The 22,604-nt window shown below is 40.0% G+C and overlaps 1 protein-coding gene across 1 annotated transcript; it reads left to right on the top strand.

Annotated features, from left to right (window-relative positions):
* Positions 1-1,051: 1,051 nt before the first annotated feature.
* On the top strand, positions 1,052-22,554 carry KLB (klotho beta). The gene is made up of 5 exons (XM_035551356.2): positions 1,052-1,789; positions 10,149-10,656; positions 14,473-14,741; positions 16,129-17,272; positions 18,951-22,554. The coding sequence occupies exons 1-5, from the start codon at positions 1,052-1,054 to the stop codon at positions 19,310-19,312; spliced, it is 3,021 nt and encodes a 1,006-aa protein (XP_035407249.2). The 3' UTR covers positions 19,313-22,554.
* Positions 22,555-22,604: the final 50 nt, after the last annotated feature.

Raw genomic sequence — 22,604 nt, 5'->3', positions numbered from 1 at the left:
ACCGAGATTGTTAAATTAATCAATACCAAAATAGCATCTCTCAAGCCTAATTATCTTTGCTAATTATTCTTATTTAAAGAAATTAAGGGAAATTGCTTAAGGACTAGAACAGACCTTGTTAATTTTGTACTGCTGCTGTGCATAGAGCTGCACAGAGGACTTTTATAAGGGTGCATGTATTTGGAAGAAATATTGACCTGCTTTGTGTTTATACATAGTCAGTGGGATGTGCATATGTCTAAGTGTTGTAATCTTCATTAAGTTGCCATGCTGTGGGGAGAGACAAAAAAGCACTCAGGGGTCTCCCCAGAAAAGGAGCAAGCTCGGTCTTTTCTCTGACTGGATGATATGAGAAAATATTCACAAGATATTGGTAAATATGTGGAGATTTGTACCCAAAGAAAAAACTTCAGAGAGAAATTAATATGGTCCAGAGAGGGGAAAAATGGAGTTTGGTTTGTTTTTATTGAGTCTGTCTTGGTTCTAGTAATAAACTGTATCCTAATGTTGTATGTTAAACTTCACATAGGTAAAGTTAAACTCTGGGAAAAGACCCCAAACCCTTCTGGCATGCTCTTTTTATTTAACAAGTGATTCATTAAAAATTGATAAATTGCCTTTTAAATGGAGACTGTAGTCTGAATTCTATTTCTTCTCCTTGAAACAGCTGCACGAGGAACAAAGAATGGGATAGCTTCTGAGCACCCTCTGTCACCTATATGCTCTCATCGAGTGATTGAGCGTTTCGTATTGCTCAGGTAACATGTTTTCCTGCAGAAAGAACTCAGCCTAGGTGTCTCAGTGATCATACAGAGGCCACCTCCCTAAAAATTACGCTGTTCTCTGACCCACTCCAGGTCTCACAGTTCAGGCTAATCATTGACAGGGCTTTTACGATCGCAAGCTTTTAGTGAAGCTTTGATAAGACACTCCAGCAGTTAGTGGCAAATGAAGACAGTCTGCACAGCAGGGACTCCAGGGAATGGATGGATTTTTTTCAGCGGCAGTAAAGGAAATCTGACTTTTAACACTGGCGTTATAAAACGGCATAATGTGTGGCCGACGGCTGAAGAGACTTGTTGCTTTTTGGACATTAGTTTTCGTAAGGATAGTCGCTGGGCTTGCCGGAGAGGGAAGATCTGTGTGGAAAAAGGACCCTAACTCCAGTCCCGTGAGTGAAACACAGATGTTTTTGTATGACACTTTCCCCAAAGAGTTTCTCTGGGGCGTAGGGACAGGGGTGTTCCAGGTGGAAGGCAGCTGGAGGAAGGACGGGAAAGGATCCTCCATCTGGGACCGCTTCATCCACACGGAGTTCAGAGATGCTGACAGCACGGACGTTTCCAGTGACAGTTACAACTTGCTGGACAAAGATCTGTCAGCTCTGGATTTTTTGGGAGTTACCTTTTACCAGTTTTCAATTTCGTGGTCGAGGCTTTTTCCCACTGGGGTGGTAGCAGCTCCCAACGAAAAAGGACTCCAGTACTATAACACCCTTATTGACTCTCTAGTCTACAGAAATATTGACCCTGTGGTTACCCTGTACCACTGGGACCTGCCCTTGACACTGCAAGAACAATATGGGGGATGGAAAAATGAATCAGTAATTGATATATTCAACGACTATGCCACCTTTTGCTTCCAGACCTTTGGGGATCGTGTTAAGTATTGGATTACCATCCATAATCCTTACTTAGTTGCTTGGCATGGGTATGGCACAGGTATTCATGCTCCTGGAGAGAAAGGGAAAATAACCACCGTCTACACTGTAGGACACAATCTGATCAAGGTACAGTATAGTAAGGTTTTATTAACTGATCTTGCACTGTCATAGGAAATAATGGGAGGAATCAATCATGTAATCAATGTTAAAAAAATAATCAAAGAATGTGAAAACATCAAGAAATAACCCTTAGCTAAGGCAGTTGTTTTTTTTCAAAATCTCAAATTGATTTCATTGTTGTAGTCACAACAGCTGACTCAGTAATTATTTGTTTTAAGGTGCTTGTTTATTAATCTATTTAAATTTCTTTTTGCCTACATCTGTCTATTAAAGACCATGGTTTTCCTTCTTTTTTCTTTTTATTTAGTTACACTGAAATGACTGTTCAGTCATTCAGCTACACTAAAATGACCGTTCCATTAGTTTATACAGAGATTTAGTTCTATTTGCATATTGGATCAGTTTTACTAGCAGTAGAAGATGTGTATATGTAAGTATGATTACTTCTGGCTTAGTAAGATCATACTGCAAAATGTTTATCACTGAATTAGCAAGGTCATCAGTTCTTGGTTTGAGAAGAAAACAAATGTCCCCTTCAGTATTTAAGAGTTTCAAAATTACATTATTTCTGCAGCATTTTCAGCATTTTAATTTTTATGTTGGTGCTATTTTATGTATTGGCTATCTTCTACAGAATTACAGATCTGAAAGGCTTGATCCCATGATCAATAGCTTCAGCAGCTGCAGTACTAGGTCCTAAGTTCATGGTATTTTTTCTTTGGAAAGGACAAAAAGAGAAGTCTGAAGTGGGTTGTATCTTTAAGGAAAAATGTGGAGACATTCATGCTGGTGCTTTATAGAGTTCACAGCATCTCTGATAGATTATGAATTTCATTCTACAGAGTAGCTTGTCTGTATGCATAAGAATATATATTCTTATTTTCTCATGCTATTATTTAAAACAATTTCCAATAACAGCAGTTTAAGATAATTAACAATATAAATATAGCTTTTTTTATCTGTAGTGCTCAAAGTACTATAAAGAGCAAGTCATGGTCCTGTCTGTTTGATAGAGAAGCTAGTATAATGCCCCCTGCTCAAACAATTCCTAGCTGTCACAAAGAGACTTTTTGTACTACATACAGACACAGACACAGACACAGATTTCTAGGTTGGAAGAGACCTCAAGATCATCGAGTCTAACCTCCGACCTAACACTAAGTACTCCACTAAACCATATCGCTAAGCTCTACGTCTAAACGTCTTTTAAAGACCTCCAGGGATGGTGACTCCACCACCTCCCTGGGCAGCCCGTTCCAATGCTTAATAACCCTTTCAGTAAAGAAGTACTTCCTAACATCCAACCTAAAACTCCCCTGGCGCAACTTTCGCCCATTCCCCCTCGTCCTGTCACCAGGCACGTGGGAGAACAGACCAACCCCCACCTCGCTACAGCCTCCTTTAAGGTAACTGTAGAGAGCGATAAGGTCTGCATTACCCTGCATTATAAATATAATTAAGAAATACATCTGAATATATTTGTCATACAGAAAGAAATATTTATGTTGGGAAATATTAACTACCAGAGCAGTTAAAACATTCTGCAACTTCTATTTCATGTATTAGTTTCCAGGCCTCAACATGGAGAACATCCTTTTCAGAAAACTCACTCTGCAGTCAGTAGAAGATTTATACAAAAAAAAAAAAAAAGTCATTCAGTATCTAGAGTTACTGATTTCAGACAGCACAAAAATAATCTAACTATAGAGATTTGTGATAGAGATTTTATAGAGATTCTCTATAGAGATTTTTCATTCTCAAGTGTTATATATGATACAATACATGTAAAAGACACAACACAAGTTTGTGGTATTGCTTGCCTGAGTTTCTGAGTGGCACGATCAAAATTGGGTTATCCACTAGGCAATTTCTAAATTTTCCCACTCTAAAATCCATGTAAGCAGCACACAGCACAGAGAGCAATACCTCTGCTGAAGTATCAACTAGGTGTGTCAGGAAGTCAAGCACAGCTGGGTCTGATATTCAAATTACTTAATTAATTTCCTTGTATAATATTATTTAACTCAGTCTTTATCTAATAGTTCATTCTAGCCTTAAAATCTGTGCATCCAAGTATAAAACAAATTACTTAAATAAAAGGTTTAATGAGATTTTTCAGCAACACACAATCCATTAACAGTTATTGTTGTTGTTGTTACTGGGCAGAAGTTATTTTCATGTGGTATCTTTCTCACAGCACCATGAAAATTGCCTGATGTACTAGCAATTTTCTCCTGTGACGCTGTAAAATTCCTGCAGATTTTAGGTCTTCATTACAAAGTATCTTAACTTTGTAGTAATGCATTTGAGAAACTGGAGCATGATGTTTTGGGGTTGGGGATGGAATTGAAGCTCTTGAGGAGCCTGTCTACATGAGTCAATTTTGTTGTAAAAATTCCCATTTATGTCAGTGGCTTTAGGAAGAGCCAAGTTCTTGTCCATATGAAAATCTTCCTTTTTGGACAGCCTGTTGAAAGACAATATTCTTATCCCATCCTAGGTACATTACCAGGTCCGCCTATTAAATATACTGAGCAGGAAAACCAGATCTGTAATGCTCAAGAGAAACTAAACTAATCTGGCCATCACTCTGTTACTTAGCAAACAGCTGAATAATCATTCTAAAGCCTTTTTATAGAAATATACGGAGTATCTTTAGATAAACCATAGATGGGTCTCTCTCGTTAGTCCTACATTTAGTTTAATTTGCCAGTGCACTGTTGCAATTGCAGTGTTGTGAGAACAAACTACCAGTTGCATAAGGGAGTGCTTTTATATGGTATATCCATTATAAACTGAAGCCAGGTTTCAGAGAATCACAAAAACAATATAACAGATCATAAACTGCAGCTTTTCTGGACTTTGGATTGTTTTGTTGTAAGAACAGTTTGAAAGTCAATGAAGATTTTTGTGTCTCTAGAAGAGGGCTGAAGAATTTTTCTCTTAATTCTTAACTGACAATTTTAGTAGATTAAAGAAACCCAACAGCTCAAAACTCAAATAATTGGGTGGCAAAAGGAAGAAGTCCATACAATTTAAAACCAATAAAATAACAGTCTGCTTCCGTGAATGAATTCTGGTAGGCCACTAGGTTGATAATTATCTTATTAAGGATTTTCAACAGAAGGAGGGCTTACCTATCTTCATCAGACTCAAGAGACGTATACTGTTATTAGCACGAAGTATTATGTATCAGCTAACACATGTGCTTTCCTTCTTTCCTGCTTGCATCCCTCTAAGGCAATACCCCAGATGCATCTACATCTAAAGGCAAGAGACAGTCCTGCCTTTTACATAAATAAAGAGGACTACTGAACGGAGAGGCAAAGGCTGCTAAGCAGGGTGCTTAGGAACGCCACACAGGGAAAACAATATATAGCAGAACAACATTTCAATTTAAAATACACATTGCATGTTGCTACGTATGATATACACAGAGGGTCATAATGGCTGCCAACCATTTTAAAGGACCTGATACTACTTGCCTGGAAATGAATAGGAAATCTGAAGTTTGAAGCTTATGAATTGCTAAGGTGTTAACGTAGGTGAAACTCTCGGAAACTCATTCGGTTGGATGATCATTATCACTAATATTTGGAACACATGAAATCTTATACCATATGGAGAGTGACAGTCAATCTGTATCTCCTTTATTCATTAAAGCAGACTGCACTTTACCAAAGCAACATTGCAAAGCAATTAATAAGATGTGACTTGCCATGTGACACTTGAAAGACACATCAAAGAAGACACAGAAACTGTGAGCTTGTTTCTGAGGCAGCTGTCATACTGAGATAGAGAAGAAAAAAATTGCACACAGAAAAATTACATGGATTTCTTTGATTTAATAGTAACTAAATTGGACAAGAAGCAGGAAAGTATAAAGCAGGTGAATCATTGTGACTGGAGCTAAATCAAATATTTACCTGATCTATCATCACCATTAACTCTGGATCTAGTTATGTTCTTTCTATATATTACTTAGACTGAGGTTTGTAAATATCACAAACTACAGACCAGGCTGCCTTTTTGTCCTCTGTACTGGTGCCCTCCAGGCACTTCTGCCTTTGCTAAGTAACAGGCAGATACAGGCTTGCTTTTTTGTTTGTTTGTTTGTTTTCTGTTAAAGACCATTCACACTCCCCATTTCCTTCCATCTTGCAGAAAACCCCAGGAGAAAAGTATCAGAATACAGAAATCTCCCTACAATTTTTTATTTTACTTTCATGGGCTTGGTTTCAAGACATATACTGGGAAAAGGCAACACATTCCCTTTCAAATATGATGTCTCCATATAGATCTGTTACAGATCAGGTTCATCTCTGAGCCCAGCTGTGTTACTCCCTGCTCTTTGGTAGCAGTCTCTATGCCAGGATCTCTTCATGGACACCATCATCTTTGGGATGTTTGGATGAGCTTTTCCCAAAGAAGTACCATAATTCATTCTCTTAAAAAAAAAAATCTACCAAATGAATGGGGAATCATTTTTATCTCTAAGTCCACCCAGGCACTTTCTTCCCTTTCTGCAAAGGGTCCTCCTCTCCTCAGGATCTAGAAAGATGGAGCTACACCAGTGCCCGTATTTCTTACTGGAGGAGGGAAATTGGTCTCCATCAAGTATAGCTCTAGGACAGACAGCGGGTTTGTCTATGCTTGTAAATATCTTTGCCAGAGGATTTTTCAAACAGTGGCCATCATCAGTGATGACAGCATTTTGCAAGTTTTGAATCAGAACTGATTCACACCTTTTTATACAATTAGTTATTTTCAGCCTAGCTTTCTTACACTTCTTGGAAATCATCAGGAAAGATGCAAGCCAAATGCAAGATGGATAGCATACAACAAATTTGATAGTAAAACCTCAGTCCTTCAAACCACTCTTTCAGAAACTTAGTTGCCTGCATGTCAAGAGCCTTTTTTTTCTTCACAAGGATTCAGCTTCAGAGTCAGTTTGCCAAAAAAAAAGAAAAAAAAAGTTTTAGCTCTACTGACCACATGTCATCTTTACCACAGACCAGAAGTGCCTTGAACTGAAATAAACTCTCCAAATAAGCCCCACACACCTGTTCTTCTTCTAAAGTGATTTTTACACCATCATCATCAAATTCTCTATTCTAGCTCCTCGTGGTTTGAAAAAACAAACAACACAAAGTGAGAATCATTTTATTAGGATTTTTTAAATTCTAATTCTAAATGTTCTTCTTGCTCTCTAGCACTCTGAAATAACTCCGTATACACCTGGCTTTGTTTTGTGTGCTCATTGCCGAGGCATTCAGGGAAAACTGCTTTACTTTAATAAACCTTATGAACTTGAAAGTGTCGGTCTTTCAAGAATAGGCTTTTTGTCTACATACAACATAATTTACAGGGTCAGAGTTTGAAGCACTATGAGAATATTTCAAGAAGAGGGGAGAACAACACAGTTGTCTTTATTTTATTAAATCAACTCATTCTATTTAGCCTTTTTACAGGGTTAATGCTAACTGACATAGCACTCGCTGTGCCTTTCAAGTCTATGGAATAATTGCTATACTAATACCAGGACAATATGCTGAAATTAATGTCATGCATATCTAGAATAAATACGCAATATCGATCCTGCTTTCACTGTGTACTTAGCCTTGACATTTGTCCTTGATCTAACAAGGAAAGTGAAAGATTAGAGATTAAACTGTAACTGAAAGGGGGGGGAAAAAAGAAAAAGAAAAAAAAATAGTCAAGATTTTCTCAAAATAGCCATTATAACGGCTATAATATATATATATAAGATAGAGCTTTTAAAATGATGTTTATTTCATGCTGTCTTACAGAACAAATGCTAACAATCGGTTGGTTCCATCAATAATAGTGTGTTTAGAGAACACCCTTCATCTGAGGGTGCTAAGCTGTCTTACAGACAATTAACTAAAACCAGAAATGTTCACAAGCAGATGCTATTGCCTCTGCTACATCTGTAAAGACCTTAATATAGACCAGCCACAATTATTTTTGAATAGATATAACCTTTGGAACTAGGAACATGAATTTGTGCTGTGAAAATCCTATCTTGACTTACCCTAAATGTACGTATTTGTATTTGTACTAGACGTCTGCTCCTGTACAATTGTACCTGTGGCTGTTTTCATAGGCGTAGGCAATGTTTTAGTAGTAACTTTACTTTCTTCTAATCAACCTCCTGAAATTGTGTATGAATATAATGAGTTCTCCCCGGTTGTTTTGTCGGTCATGCATGCTAATTAGTTGTTTTTTTGGCAAAGACTTCCTTCTCCACCTCATTTAGAAACATGGAATTGCTAAGATTTACCTGATGCCACTGTCATGCTACTTGGCCCTGTGAATAACACAGTTGATTTCAGCAGGGGTTTTCTTGTTAAGCCAATGCAAATATACACCTTTCATTGAACAGCGGTGTTAGTAGGCTGTGTCTGGGAAAAAAATATATATTAACCATGTGAGAAATCCCTTGGGGCAGATGCCTGTGCAGGCTAACACCAAAACAAGCCTGGCCACCTGGGGCTGAAGGGACCTTCTGGAGAGGATAGGGAGAGGATGGCACTGGCCGCATACATTTTCTGACAAGACCAGTAAGAAATCCCTTTTATAATATCATAACTGTATCTTGCAGTTCGTCTCCTGAGTACAACTTTGCTGATTTCCCTTTAGCCTGAATCTCAAAGGTTAATGTTGCTTTATCAGTACTTTCAAAGACAGACCTTGAACGAATGTTACGAGCATGACCTTAGAAACCATAAACAACTGATACACAAAATTTCACAAACGGTACTTCTGCAGTAGTCCTGAGCTTAGCTAAATATCTACCTGACACCAGGCCATTTGTTGGTTTGGGGTTTTTTTAAGCTGTCAAGGCTGTGCATTTCTAGATAAATTAACTGAAATTTTTGTCAAATGTAAGCAACGCTGTTTGGTTTGGTAATGATGACAGTCTAACTCAGCACTCTAAGTGTTTCACAATGCTTCTTGATGTTTTTTCTGGGTGCAAACAGTTATTTTCTTTCCAGCTTAGCATATAGAGCCACACTTCAGGAGCAATGTAAACCTTGAGTTATTTAACAACTCATCAGCTGGAGAGAGGTCAGCTCCTCTCCTCTGTCACATCCTCCTCCTTCACCCTGATCCAGAGCCATCCTTCTCTGACACCCTAACAATCCTGTTTTCCTATAGGACTCAGGACAATGCTACTGGTTCCTAAATCTCCCATATATTCCTTTTAATGCATAGGCCATAGAAAGCTTGACTGCAGTGATCTCTTATTTATGCAATTAACAATGTGACATTTGAAGGTAATTCTGGTGTGTGACAATGTTAAGCCTTATAAAACGTGATGAAGATCAGAAAAATTTAATTAAGATGTGATACAAGGCATGCTTTCATTGCCACTAACACTCTTAGCAAAACTTCTGTCTATCCTAGAGAAGTCCGTATTTGGCCTATCATGAGTACTGAATCATGTCATAATCAATAAAATTTAGGAGATGAGACTGACAGATTTTCTTTTCAAATGAAAGTGGTACTGCTCTCAGAATGAATACTTAAAATGAATATTTTGCTCTGTTTCATGTACTGTCAAGAAAATTATCACGTTATATCTTCAAAGAAATGAACTAAAAGCCTGGATCAAAATTCTGACACAGAACTATAAAACTTTACATTTTGTTTCAAACTTGCAGTTGCAGCTTGCACCTTTCTCTAGATTTTATACTTAGAGTCTGTGCAAATACTTAAAAGTTGAGCACTTGTATGATTAGTCCAAATTCAAACCACTGGAAGTAAATGGCAAGAACAACAATATGGGGTGGGTGTGGTTTCATCAGAGTAAATCCAGGTTGCCCCCATAGTACAGACCAATCAATAGCACAGAGCCAACGTTGACAAAGGAAACATAATTTGAGGTTTATCATTTATGTAAAAATTGGAAAAACAGTTTAAAATTTTAACCGTGTCAGCAATCACTGCTTTACAAAGAAAGAACTATCTGGGACTCTGTTCTCTGAGTTCAAATCCCACTGTCAACAGCAGTTTAGCCCCAAAGTGTCTGGAAGAGCACATACCTGCTGGGACATCTTGCAACCTTCAGATCCATGTTAAAAGGCAAAAAGCCACAAGCCTAATGTGTCACAGGAACAGCACACAGGAGATGTTGAGCATTACAATCATCTGAGGCCCTTGCATTATAACAGTTATTGCCCACTGCAGCTGTGCAGTGTGGTTATTGTACCTTAACCATTCACCAATATTGCCATAGAATTTTGCAGCAAATCAGATCTAGCTACCTGGTTGTCTAGCTGCTTGCACGTGCAGGGATTTATTAAAGAGTAATAATTTAATGTTATTTTTCTCTTACCAGGCTCATGCAAAAGTTTGGCATAACTACAAAAAACACTTTGAACCATATCAGAAGGGACTGATGTCCATAGTCTTGGGATCCCACTGGATCGAACCCAACAGATCAGATGATGCTTTGGACATCTCTAAATGCCAGCAGTCTGTGGAGAGAGTACTTGGATGGTTTGCTAAACCCATCCACGGGGATGGTGATTATCCAGAAGAACTGAAAAATGAATTATCTTTTTTGCCACGCTTTACTGAGGATGAAAAAAAGTACATAAAAGGAACAGCTGACTTCTTTGCGTTTTCCTTTGGTCCTAATAACTTCAAACCTCCAAACACTCTACCGAAAATGGGACAAAACTTGTCACTCAATTTGAGGGAAGTACTGAACTGGATTAAACTGGAATACGACAGTCCTCGGATCTTGATTGCGGAGAATGGCTGGTTCACTGACAGCCATGTGAAAACCGATGACACCACAGCCATCTACATGATGAAAAACTTCATAAATAAGGTTTTACAAGGTTTGTGTGCAAGTTAGTTGCTGGATTTTTGGAGAGTTTTTAAATATCATTTCTAAGATCATTTAGCTTTTTAATGATTTAATCTTTTTTAGAAGACATAATGGTGACTAAGTTAATTATTAATTTTTTTCTACTGCATGAGTACAAGTCATGGATCAGGATCCACTGGTGCTAGGTGTTGTACAAACAGAAAAAAAAATGTAGTCTCTGTCCCAGGAAGCTAAAGTCCAACATCTGGGTACAAAACTGAGTCAGAAATGAATGTAAACAAATATATTGCATATCACTTTTCACTGATGGCAGCCCAACTGTAAAATCTTCATGTGGGTACATACCTTGACAGCAGGAAAATGAGGCAGTGACAACAGGCTGTCATCGCCATGCTGAGGTTCTACTCTAGTGCCAAACATGCAAAGTAAATCAGCAGGAAAACAGTAATCATTCCTCAAGATTACGGAATGGCAAACAGAGATAATGTGTTTTAAATACACAGTTTTAATCTCGGTATTTTCCCTTCGGAAAGCCAGAGTGCAGGGTGTGCTGTCTGAAGGCAAAAGATTTAGTATTATATGAAACATAAACACTGTTAATAACTGAAGCCTCTGCAAAACCAGTATTATTTTTCCCCATCCTATTTTTCAGCTTCGGTGCTGGGGGAGTGACACCTACTGAGCCTTAGAGCAGGGCGATGCCTTCTGCATCATACACCACATGCCATATTGTTGTCATGGGTTGGCTCAGATCCTTCCTGAAAAACCTTTCTTATCCTCAGAAAAGGGAAAACGTGAGAAGTCAGGAAGTCCTGTATCACCAAAAAACATAATTAAGCTTCTAATGAAGATTGTCCATGTAAAGTTGATCCAAATCGTAAACTTCACACAGGCTAATATATATGGTATGGCCTGACTTTACCAGATTTTGAGGAGGTTACATTCCAGCATTCAGTTTATGCTATTTTAAATACTGCATTGACACAGCAGGGAATCCTAGGTGCAGGCCTGGATTTGAAGATGCATAGCAGGTAGATTTCTGGACACTTATGGAAGAAATCCATAGCATGCGCCTTTTCAGTCTTCTAGAGCAGACCTGCCTGTAAAAAACATCTGTGGATCCAAACTTCTGAAATACTTGGTTCAATGTTCAACCAATAACCACAGAACTGTAATCTACATTTATATGTATAATGATACTTCAACCTCTGCTTCAAAATACAGGATTACCTCTTAACTAACGCATTTTTTTGTGAAGCAAACTTTGTCTAATCAGGAGTACCATTTGGAATATATTCTCATATTTTTACTGACAGAGAAGTCAGGTATAACATAAAGGTGCTCCTTGCAGTAAAACCAATGAGATCTTTTTAACTTCAAAATGTCATTTATATAGGCCAGATTGTAATGGGCTCATGGCTAATTTTTTGGGTGGTCCTGCGTGGAGCCAGGAGCTGGACTCAATGATCCTTGTGGGTCCCTTCCAACTCAGGATATTCTGTGATTCTAATTGAAACTATAGCTTTTTAGTGGCATGCAAAAATCTGTCAATATTGAAACCAACACTTCTGCAGGAGGACCCCAAGACTCCAACTATAGTAGACACATAAATGCCTCAAGATCTGCTTCCATGGATGTTAACTCTAGTGACAAATTAACTCCTGACCTCTTCTACCTTCAGCCCCTTGTTCTTGCCCCTTGGCCATCCCCTTAGTTTTTAGGAGGACTTTTCTCCTTCACGCTCCAAATTTCAAGTGAAGATCCTGACTTCTATTGTCTTCTCCTTCTACACTGTATTCTCTGCATAGGCAACAGACACCAGTTCAGACGCTTCTTTGCAGGCAATGCACAGATTTATGTGTCTATTCAACAGATATCTCTTTTTTGTCTAAATGCAAAACTTGGTCTTTTTCTCTCTGGTGTCACTATGTGGATGGTTAGGTATTAGTAAAGCTCAGCAAGGCAAGTAGCCCTCCTTAATTTCTTCACCACGTTTTTCCATCTCCTTTTGCTGCCACTGTGAACACTACAAATATACTCTCATTGTGATTCACAGGATCTCTACCTATCATCCATCTAAATATTAATTATTTTTACCACAAAATGCACATAAAATAGTGTGTGTGTGTGTGTGGGGGGGGGTTCTAGCCATTTAAACAGCCAAATCTCTCATCTAGGCATGCATCATCACAATTATTGCAGTGCCTTTTGCTCAGAGAATTTAATTTAGACTCCATCTATTCAGAGTGCTTCTACAAAAACTAATTTTTCAAAAATGTCACTTAGGCTGTCCCTATGTGCCTGCTTCCAGTGACTCAACCTTCCCAATTGCAGGCATGAAGTACTCATCTTTGCTTTCGAGGGCATTCTGGCCTATTTCTTTATTCTCTACATCATTCTCTGCCTCCAGGTTTTGCATTTGATATTCTCAAAGACTTTTGTGTCTTCTCCCATGGTTACCCTAATATTTAGAAGTTGCTTCTCTTCAAAATACATGCATTACTTCATTAAATTCCCTTATCTTCTTGCCAATGCTCCATCCTTATCTAACTGTTTCTTATATACTTACACTAAATTCTTGGGCTTTCTGATCTTTTTAACCAGCAGCCAGTAAAATACACTGCTGGACTATGACAGTACAGCTGGGTACCTTGTTCTCTGCTGTTTGAATACAAATACTGTGCAAAACCATCTTCTTCTGACGTTGCAGCATGTTGTGACTAAGGCAAAAAAGTTGACTGGAAATACAAAATTATGCAAGCTGAAATGCTGTCCTGGGAAAATAAGGCAAAATACTGTTGGGTGAGAGCTTTACATCGGAATACTTCATCTTTATTACTTGGTGGACAGGTAAAATATGGCTGTCCATTTGTCTGTGTCAACATCCACAGTAACCCTGTTTGCTCACTGCTTTGCCCTTGATATTCCAGCCCTTATGAGTTAGCGTGAGGAGTTATCCTGCATTAGTTCCTAACTAAAAGGTGGCAATTAGCCATTAACAGGACTGATTGTGGAATTTGGACTTTTTTCTTCCAGGTTGTCGGTTGGCATGTGGTGTAAGTGCGTGATGAATGTTGATATTACTTGGTGTCCAGCAAGAAGCTGGTTTGGAAGTTTTACCATCCTTCCTAGTGATCAGGTTCCACATCAGAGAAAGCATTAATTTTGTTATCTTCCTCACACACTAGACATAAGAGCATAATCCTTTACGAAGTATAGAGACAATAAGAAGAAACATGCATTTCATGTGAATAAACCAAGCACTTCCATCTCTGGGTTGATCCATCCAGCTTCTTCTGAAGTCATATGTCCATACCAACACATTTAATTTTTCAATTAGAAGCTGAAGAGACATTCATGAATGTTAGAACTCGCAGGGATACTTTAAGGTTGGACAGTAAAAGAAGGCTTTTGCCTCATGACAAGTACAAACAAAGAAGCAATCTAAAACAAGTGATTTTTAGTCTTACTTTTTAGTCAGAATTCTCTAATTTTATTGGCAAAGATTTGTTACAGAAAAATCACCAATTGCAGCTAAAAAAAAAAAAAACACAAAACATTCAACACTAATTTCTTAAAGAACCAGTGACAGGTGGTTGATTTTTGGTTGGTTGGTAGGTTTTGGTTTTGTATTTTTACTGAGTAAGGACTAGGCTATACAATTTCTATCACAGTTTTGCAATGAATTACAATGGGCCAATAACCCTCTTAGCACTAAGAAAACCCTCAAGATTTTCAAAGTGAATAGACCTTTCTCATAAATCATCCCTCATATATGTTAGAGTCCTAAATATATGGCTAATGAATGTTAATTTCTCTTATGCAGCTATTAAATACGACAACATAGATGTGTTCGGTTACACAGCCTGGTCGCTCCTTGATGGCTTTGAATGGCAACATGCTTACAACATCCGGCGCGGGTTGTTTTATGTAGATTTCAAAAGTGAAAAAAAGGAAAGGATTCCCAAGTCATCTGCACGGTATTATAAGCAAATCATACAAGAAAATGGCTTCTTCCCAAGAGAGTCTACCCCAGGTTTGCAAGCTCAGTTTTCCTGTGACTTCTCCTGGGGTATCACAGAATCTGTTCTTAAGGTAAGCGTAAAAATACTGAAAAGACCGGTGCGGGGAGGGCAATTCAGAGTTTTACTTTGTGAATAAAAGACTGAGTATAGCACCTTTGGTTCAGGAGTCTCAGTGCACATTACAATCAGACCTTTTAAGCCTAGTCATAACTGTATAGGTTCAATTTTATTGGTTTGACGGGTTCCTAGTGTGAGCTAGTCACAGGGTGCTGGGCACATGTCCTTGGCAGCAGCAGACCCCAGTCCTTTGCTCTGCTCACCTGCTCCCAGCTGCAGATCAGATCAGGGAATTTTAGGCCAAGACATTGCTCCAGACTGATTGTTTCTGGGTCGTTTTTCAACCAGGGGAGTTTGCCAATGCAGTTCACAGCAGGGATATGTGGTTACCCACAGCAGCACAGGGGAAAGGGTGGCACAGAGCAGGGACAACGTGGCCACCCTGGTGCAAGGAGAGTTAACTTCGCTATAGAGACCTCATCTAAAGCTACTGAACAAGACAGGAACAGATTCCTGGGTTGAGCCTGGCCAGAAGTGCCACTTACACAAATGGGCAATAAGCCATTCTTTAAAAAGACTAGGCCACAGGTGAAGATAACCAACATCAGCACATGTAGCCTTTATCATTTTTGCTCCCATCTAAAAACAGATCATACCATCTTTTTTTTCGAAACTGTTTCCCAAAGTACCTAGTTCTGCTTCAAATTTGGTAGATAATATGACCAATATCTGTTGTCAGTGTTGAGATGCTCTTTGTCATCGTGTACAGAAAGGTAGTCCAATGAAAAATGTCAGCTTCAAAAAATACCAACAGAACTTTGTAATGTAACAGATTCACTGACAACTATAGAAGAAAAAAAAAAAAGTAAAGCTTCTATACATTTTGTTAATCATTCCATGTAAACACACAGCACAGGAAAGTCCATTTCCTTAAAAAAAAAAGGACAGATTTAATCTAGGTATTTGAAACTTCACTGTATGATTATAAACCCTACAAAAATGTTTAAAATTTGGAATAGTAAAAAAATATATTGTGTGACACAAAATCTTGTTAACTAGTAGAAGATAGCAAGGATATAACTTATACTAAACACTACAAATTGTTTGTGTCAGACATTTACACAGGCAGAAGGACTATCAGTAAGAACAAGGACCGCTGCACCATGGTTTAACAAGATTATCTCAGCAGCAGTGCCAAAACAGTCCATGTCCGCCTTTTGCATCCTCTATCCCTTCTTCTTAACCACCTCGTGGTCCTGTCAGCACCATGAGAACCCCTCTTTGCACGCCCACAGAGTGAACCCCATGAGAAAGATTTATCTGTGTGAAAATGTATACAGTGTAGGCTGGTGGCAGGGTTGGTGTGACCCCACTTTAACACACTATTTTCGATTCCACAGGCAGAGTCCGTGGCTTCCTCGCCCCAGTTCTGCGATTCAAACCTCTACCTGTGGAACGTCACGGGAGACGGGCTCCTGCACAAAGTGGAAGGGGTGAAGCTAAAAACCCGGCCAGCACAATGTACGGATTTCGTCAGTATTAAAAAGCAACTTGACCTCCTGGAAAAAATGAAAGTCACCCACTACAGATTTGCACTTGACTGGTCACTAATCTTACCCAACGGAGATCTGTCAGTGGTCAACAGGCAAGTGCTGAGGTATTACAGGTGTGTGATCAGCGAGGTGCTAAAACTCAACGTCCAGTCTATGGTCACCCTGTACCACCCAACGCACGCCTACCTGGGCCTGCCGGCCCCTTTGCTGCAGACGGGAGGGTGGCTGAATCACTCTACGGTCTACGCTTTTCAAGACTACGCAGCTTTATGTTTTAGGGAGCTGGGTGATCTGGTGAAACTTTGGATTACAATAAACGAGCCTAACCGACTCAGCGATGTCTACAATAGGAGCAGCAGCGACACATACCGGGCTGCGCACAACTTATTAATAGCTCACGCCATGGCCTGGAAAATATACGATGAGCAGTACCGGTCCTTCCAGTATGGCAAAGTGTCCCTGTCCCTGCACTCGGACTGGGCCGAGCCTGCCAACCCCTACTTCGAATCCCACGCCAAGGCTGCCAACAGATTCCTTCAGTTTGAAATCGGCTGGTTTGCCGACCCCATATTTAAGACCGGGGACTATCCAGCTACGATGAGGGAATACATTCTCTTTAAAAACAGAAAAGGCCTCTCGCACTCTTCTCTGCCATCTTTCACGAGCGAGGAAAAGAAGCTCGTTAAAGGTGCAGCTGACTTCTATGCGCTGAATCATTTCACCACGCGATTTGTGATTCATGAGCCCCAGAATGGGAGCCAGTACGAGTTTGACCGTGACATCCAGTTTCTGCAGGACATCACCTGCCTGAGCTCCCCTTCCCGCCTGGCAGTGGTGCCCTGGGGAGTGCGCAAGGTTCTGAAGTGGATTAAAAGAACCTACGGTGACATAGATATTTACATCACGGCCAATGGAATAGACGACCAGTCCTTAGACAACGATGAACTTCGGAATTATTACTTAGGAAAATATGTACAAGAGGTTTTAAAAGGTAAGTATATGATACATTCAAGCCTCTCAGAGCTGTTTTCATGGCATAGACCTAAGCCTTGCCCCAAGCAGTGCAAGCAGCTTGGATAAGGGGAGGGGCCTGCATCAACAGAGTAGCTAGTCTAAGAACTTGATAGGAGATGTCATTTCAGACCAACAAATACCAAGAGACAACTCTAATTTCTGCTCTACAGAGAAAGGCAGGAGCCTCCTTGCTTACCTAGAGTCATTGGACAGTAAAGCAGAAACAGGCCCAATGAGACCTGGAGGGGGACACAGAGGGAAGATGGCAGGTCATCAGATTTTAAGGAGCTCCTATTGAAGGGAGTGTTCCAGTTCCTGCTCCACTACTTGCTCTTCGCTCTGCACCTACAGAAATCTAGTTCTTTACTTTTGAGAAAAAATAATAGTTATGGAGATAGAGAACAAAACCCAAGACTCTTTCTTTGTCCAAGGCAATGATCTTCAGCAATAGCTTATTGTTTTGTAGCAATGCCGTGGAGGCCTCATCCCTCCCATCCCTTCTCCTCCAACCAGACATTAAAAAGGAGCAGTGAGCTCCGCACAGCTTTTCATGAGAAACAGCAGAGCTCAGCCATTAGGCTGGGACCCAGTCAGCCACTAAAAGTTACCTGAAGGGCAGTAACTGAACCATACACCCAAAATAAGACTTTCAGTACAACACTGCACTACTTCCTACTGGCAGTCACTGAAGACTTCCCTGATCAGGACATGGGGTGTCCAAAAGCTCTGCTGAGGTGCCTGTCCCCAAACACAGCCTGCGTATACTGGCTCTCTAGAAGCTAGCTATGTAAAAAATCAAATTACTCATGGCTAAACATGGCTTTAGATTACTTCTGGACACTAACAATAACCAGAGCATTCCCCCTCCAGCACTTAGCTCTTTCTCAGTCACTACAGGACTAATGAGTATTTGCTGATTTACTTTTCGTGCTGACTTCACATTACAAACAAGAGGACGATAAGTTATTCTGCTGTTACCCAAAGGAAAAGGTCATTTAAAGGGCACTCATCATAGTGTTCCCACTTTGGTTTTCAGATAGCATGATACTTCAGATACTTCATAGAAAGGTCTCCCCACTTTACAATGTTCTTCCTGAGTCCGGCTCACACCCCCAGTCATGCTCCCTGCTTACATATGGATTGGGGAGACCTTTTCTCACCAAGGACTGCTACTTATGATTTTATTAAAGTATTTTCACTCAGTGCTTGCGTGCAGCAGAATAACAGCCATGTACACTGAGGGGTTGAGCAGCTGGGTCTGGAATAAGGCAGGAATTGTGTGAATGTTTCCCTCAGGACTCAGACAAGCGGCTGCTCCCTGTGGGTCACTGCAGGTGGGTTCAGGCATGGTCCCACTGCCCAACTCAATGCAGGGGGTGGGAAGGAGGCTGGCAAGCGCTTACCTTCCAAAGTGCCATTAATAAATGCAGGAATTCAAAGATACAGGCTAAGTATCTTTGTCAATCCACCTTTCACAGAGTAGGTCCAGAAAACCCCAAATTCTTTTATTTATTTATTTATTTTGAAACAGTCTTATAATTAAGATAGCTGGAGCTGAGCATTATTGGAAGCACTAAGTGTAAGTAAATATTTTCTGATGGTTATGCTTTTTACATTGATAATCATTCATTTCTCTTTTTTTTTTTCCCTCCCAGCATACTACATTGATAAAGTCAAGATTAGAGGTTACTACGCATTTAAACTGACTGAAGAAAAATCCAAGCCCAGATTTGGATTCTTCACTTCTGACTCAAAAGGAAAACCTTCAATAAAATTTTACAACAAGCTGATAAGTAATAATGGCTTTCCTGCCGACTATTCAATCTGTGATCCTTCCAACAAAGAAAAGGAGTGTAGCTTCTGTTTATTTATTTCTCAGAAGAAGCCATTAATATTCTTTGTCTGCTGTCTTTTCTCTACTCTTATCTTGCTCTTAACCATCATTGTTTTTCACAAAAGAAAAAGAAGAAAACGTTTTAAGGTAAAGAACATCCAGCGCATCTGTGTGTCACTTTAAAAGGGGGCATGAGCCCACTTTCAACAAGATTCATTGCTGCGTGCATTCTACAGAGGGCCACACAGAATAGACAGTTGCAGAAAAGCACTACGAGTCACTCCAGTTATACACACCAAGCATTTCGTTTGGAAACAGAAGGTAATTGCATGCACAGGAAGAAGAGCTACGATGACATTTGTCTCTTGTGAAATTACTTTTCTCCACCTTCTGTACATAGAAGAAAAATTCATCTATTTAAAAAAGGAAAGAAGAAAATTTCATGATTCTCCTGTGCCTTGGAATAACCTTACAAATAGTCTGACTTGAAAAGAGATATTAAGCTGTGAGAACTGATGCGCACTTTTATATGAACCTCTTTGGACCAGAACTTTCTGTGATGTATATTCATGTTGTAAATGTTGTTGAGCATGAAACTGCAGTCGTTAGGATTTATAAATAAAAGTGTTATTAAAGCCCACAAGCTTTCGAGTAAGTGCAACACCAGGAATGAAATGTGCTGGGCCATCGTCTGACGATACCTCTACAAGAACAAATCCAGGTTAACTCCATTATCGACCAACATACTTGTATCTCTTATATTAGACAAAGAGATCAGATTTTAACATTACCCACAGGAAACAAGTCATAATTATATATAATCACTATCTTTCCTCTCCAAAATGGGGCAGCCATAAACTTTTCATGAGCAGAGAACATGAAAATAAGTAGTAAATATTAATATACTTGAGAGTGATTAATCTAAACTGCACTTTGATAGTTCATCAAATGTATTTTCAATAGAAAATCTGATATAAATTATCATCTTAGCTCTGCTAAAGTACCATTGCAAACCATGGCTGGTATAAATCCCATGGGATAAGTTTATTATTTTGAAGTATTTATTCCATTAAGAATCGTGTGCAATCTTTTTAATGAAAATGACATTTTCACAGGTTTCTGCCAAGACACCTTTCTTTGCATGAGGTTTGCTGCAAAGACCTTATTTGACAAATTAAATAATATTCAGAGATGCTATTCTACCAAAAATGTTTTCTAACAGCAGCTCTATTTTGTTGTATTTGGACTGAAATGTATGCTTTTTCTTTGTTTTGTTCATTTTGGAGTAACTTGCGAGTCTGGATTATTTTGTGAGTACCTAGTAGTTAGCAATGACCAAGGGACTCCCTTGCATTTACAGCAGATACCTTGCCTAGTGCAAGCTCTGCAGCATGACAATGCTAAATTTTCATGTCTCCATATAGATTTGAGTTACATCAAGTCCATAGGAGAAGCCAGCCTAAAGCCAGCCCTTCAGCTGTAGAAGCGAAGGGGACAGTCAGAAGCTCCTCTTCCCAGCCCCACGAACCGTTCCAACCCGCTGCCAGAGCTGCTCATTGCAGTACGCCACGGCAAGAGTGTGCTTGGATTAGCAGTCAGTGCAATAGAAGACCTAGAGCGAAACCGTGCTGAAGACAAGACTCCTCTACGTTTTGATGGGGTTTACTTTAGCGAAGCTCTAGATTGGCCCTGGGAATTCTGTGCTGGTGGATGGAGCTCATCACGGAAACTCCTACAGCACCCTGCCTGTTTAGCATCAACCTAGAGCAATTCCGTTTGTGTGCTGCAAAACTGGTCTCAGTACATAAAAAATTGGCCTCCAACAGCCTAGGGGCAGTGGAATACAGGATACAGTTGTCCTACGTAGCTTCCCTACGCTAGACTTTATTCGATCTCTTCAGTTCCTTTTGAATTCTCTCAAAATCTAGCAAGGACTTTAAACTGTTGAGCAGAAAACAATACTGAAGTTGTGTTACGATTTTATTTCTGTCCTCTAGGCTGGGTTTCATGATAGCGCTGCATTAAATGAAAGCTACCAACCTGGGCATAATGGACTTCAAGGATAAATGAACCTTGTATTAATTTTTCAGGTACCAGAGGTTTCCCTTAGTTTGCTTTCGGCAATCTCAAAACAAGCCCCATTTTTTTCCCGCACGAGCTGTACCATCACTTAAATTCACAGCGGCCAGCCTTCTCAGTCATCCCATCAATGCATTCAAAATGCCTGCACAGATCACGCTTGGCTGTGCAGGTACAACACACCTGGAGAGAGGCAGGGAGGCAGCTCTAGGGATGTACTGACAAGATGTAACTTGTTTCCAGTTTGTTTTCACCCTCATTTTGCTATGCTAAAGAACTTCCAGAGCAATGTATCTCTAGCAACCTCTATAGCTGAACTACTTTTTTTGGTTTTCCTCTCCTCTCAACACCGGAATTCCAGCAAACTGTTGGCCATGTTTAGCCCTGTAACGGGTCTCTGACACAGAGCACTGCAGAAGCTAGAGCCACAGCTTGAGGGCAGAGCTGGGGGGGTGGAAGATGCAAGTAAAAGCAAGAGCAATCGAGTTCCTACCACCTTTCTCCACTTTACAACCTTCTCCTGTAGTAAATACATGTTCAGGATGCACTGAGAGCCCAGTGTTCCCACTAGAAGCTAGCTGCCTCAATCTTGTGACATCCCTACCCACCCAGAAACTCACTTGTGGCTGTGAGCTCCAACCAGTCAGTACGTCCAGGGAGAACTGCCTCAGGTACCAAATGTGCACTCTGACATCAAAGAATTGTGGCAGCTCCTTATGCAGAACCTACAGAAGCTTCTCATGTATCCTTGAACTAGCACATGCACAACCGACTGAACCCCAACTCCCACTACTTGTCCAAACCTTGTGTCAATTCATACATGCACACTATTCATTCCAATACATTTCATGTATTGGCCATCACAGAAGGTTCATCTATCCAAAGGTAAGTACCAGACCAGAACCTCCCCGATCACTTTACTGTTTTACACAATTAAACATTCTACCTGTGCAGCAAATGGTACAGGTATTAGAGGTGCACACATCCTTCCATTACCCAGTCACAAATTATCACTCAAAAAATCCCAGGACAAAGCTCCTCTAGAATTCTGTGCTCGTCATACAGAATTCTGGGACTGATTGAGTGGGACAGCTTGAACAGTACAAGGCCACGTACAACTGCCATGCCTGCAAAGTTTAGGATCACTCCTTTGCTGGGCTCAGGTTTTGCAGTCGTTGGTTTGAGGTTTTGATATAACACTGAACACTAATTTCCTCTCTGTGAAAACAAGGCTTTTGCTGTTTCTTAACACTCTGGTTTAAAACTACCACTTCATGGCTTTATGTGGCACAAGGATTCCCATCCTTCAGCCTTCATTCAGTCTGAATGTCCCAAGACCCACACGCAGCACTGCGCAAGCCGAGGCTGCAGGCATGTACGCAGCATTAATCTATTT

Source organism: Cygnus atratus, chromosome 4 (assembly GCF_013377495.2).
Source record: "Cygnus atratus isolate AKBS03 ecotype Queensland, Australia chromosome 4, CAtr_DNAZoo_HiC_assembly, whole genome shotgun sequence".
Classification (NCBI taxonomy): domain Eukaryota; kingdom Metazoa; phylum Chordata; class Aves; order Anseriformes; family Anatidae; genus Cygnus; species Cygnus atratus.
Note: the sequence above shows the minus strand (reverse complement) of the source record. Positions and strands in the feature narration are given on the sequence as shown.

What these genes read in the sequence shown, in the direction of transcription:
- KLB (XM_035551356.2), top strand. Translation starts at nt 1,052, where the DNA reads ATGTGTGGCCGACGGCTGAAGAGACTTGTTGCTTTTTGGACATTAGTT. An exon ending in TAGGACACAATCTGATCAAG is followed by an intron (nt 1,790 to 10,148) that starts GTACAGTATAGT and finishes TTCTCTTACCAG; the next exon opens with GCTCATGCAAAAGTTTGGCA. An exon ending in TGTACAAGAGGTTTTAAAAG is followed by an intron (nt 17,273 to 18,950) that starts GTAAGTATATGA and finishes TTTCCCTCCCAG; the next exon opens with CATACTACATTGATAAAGTC.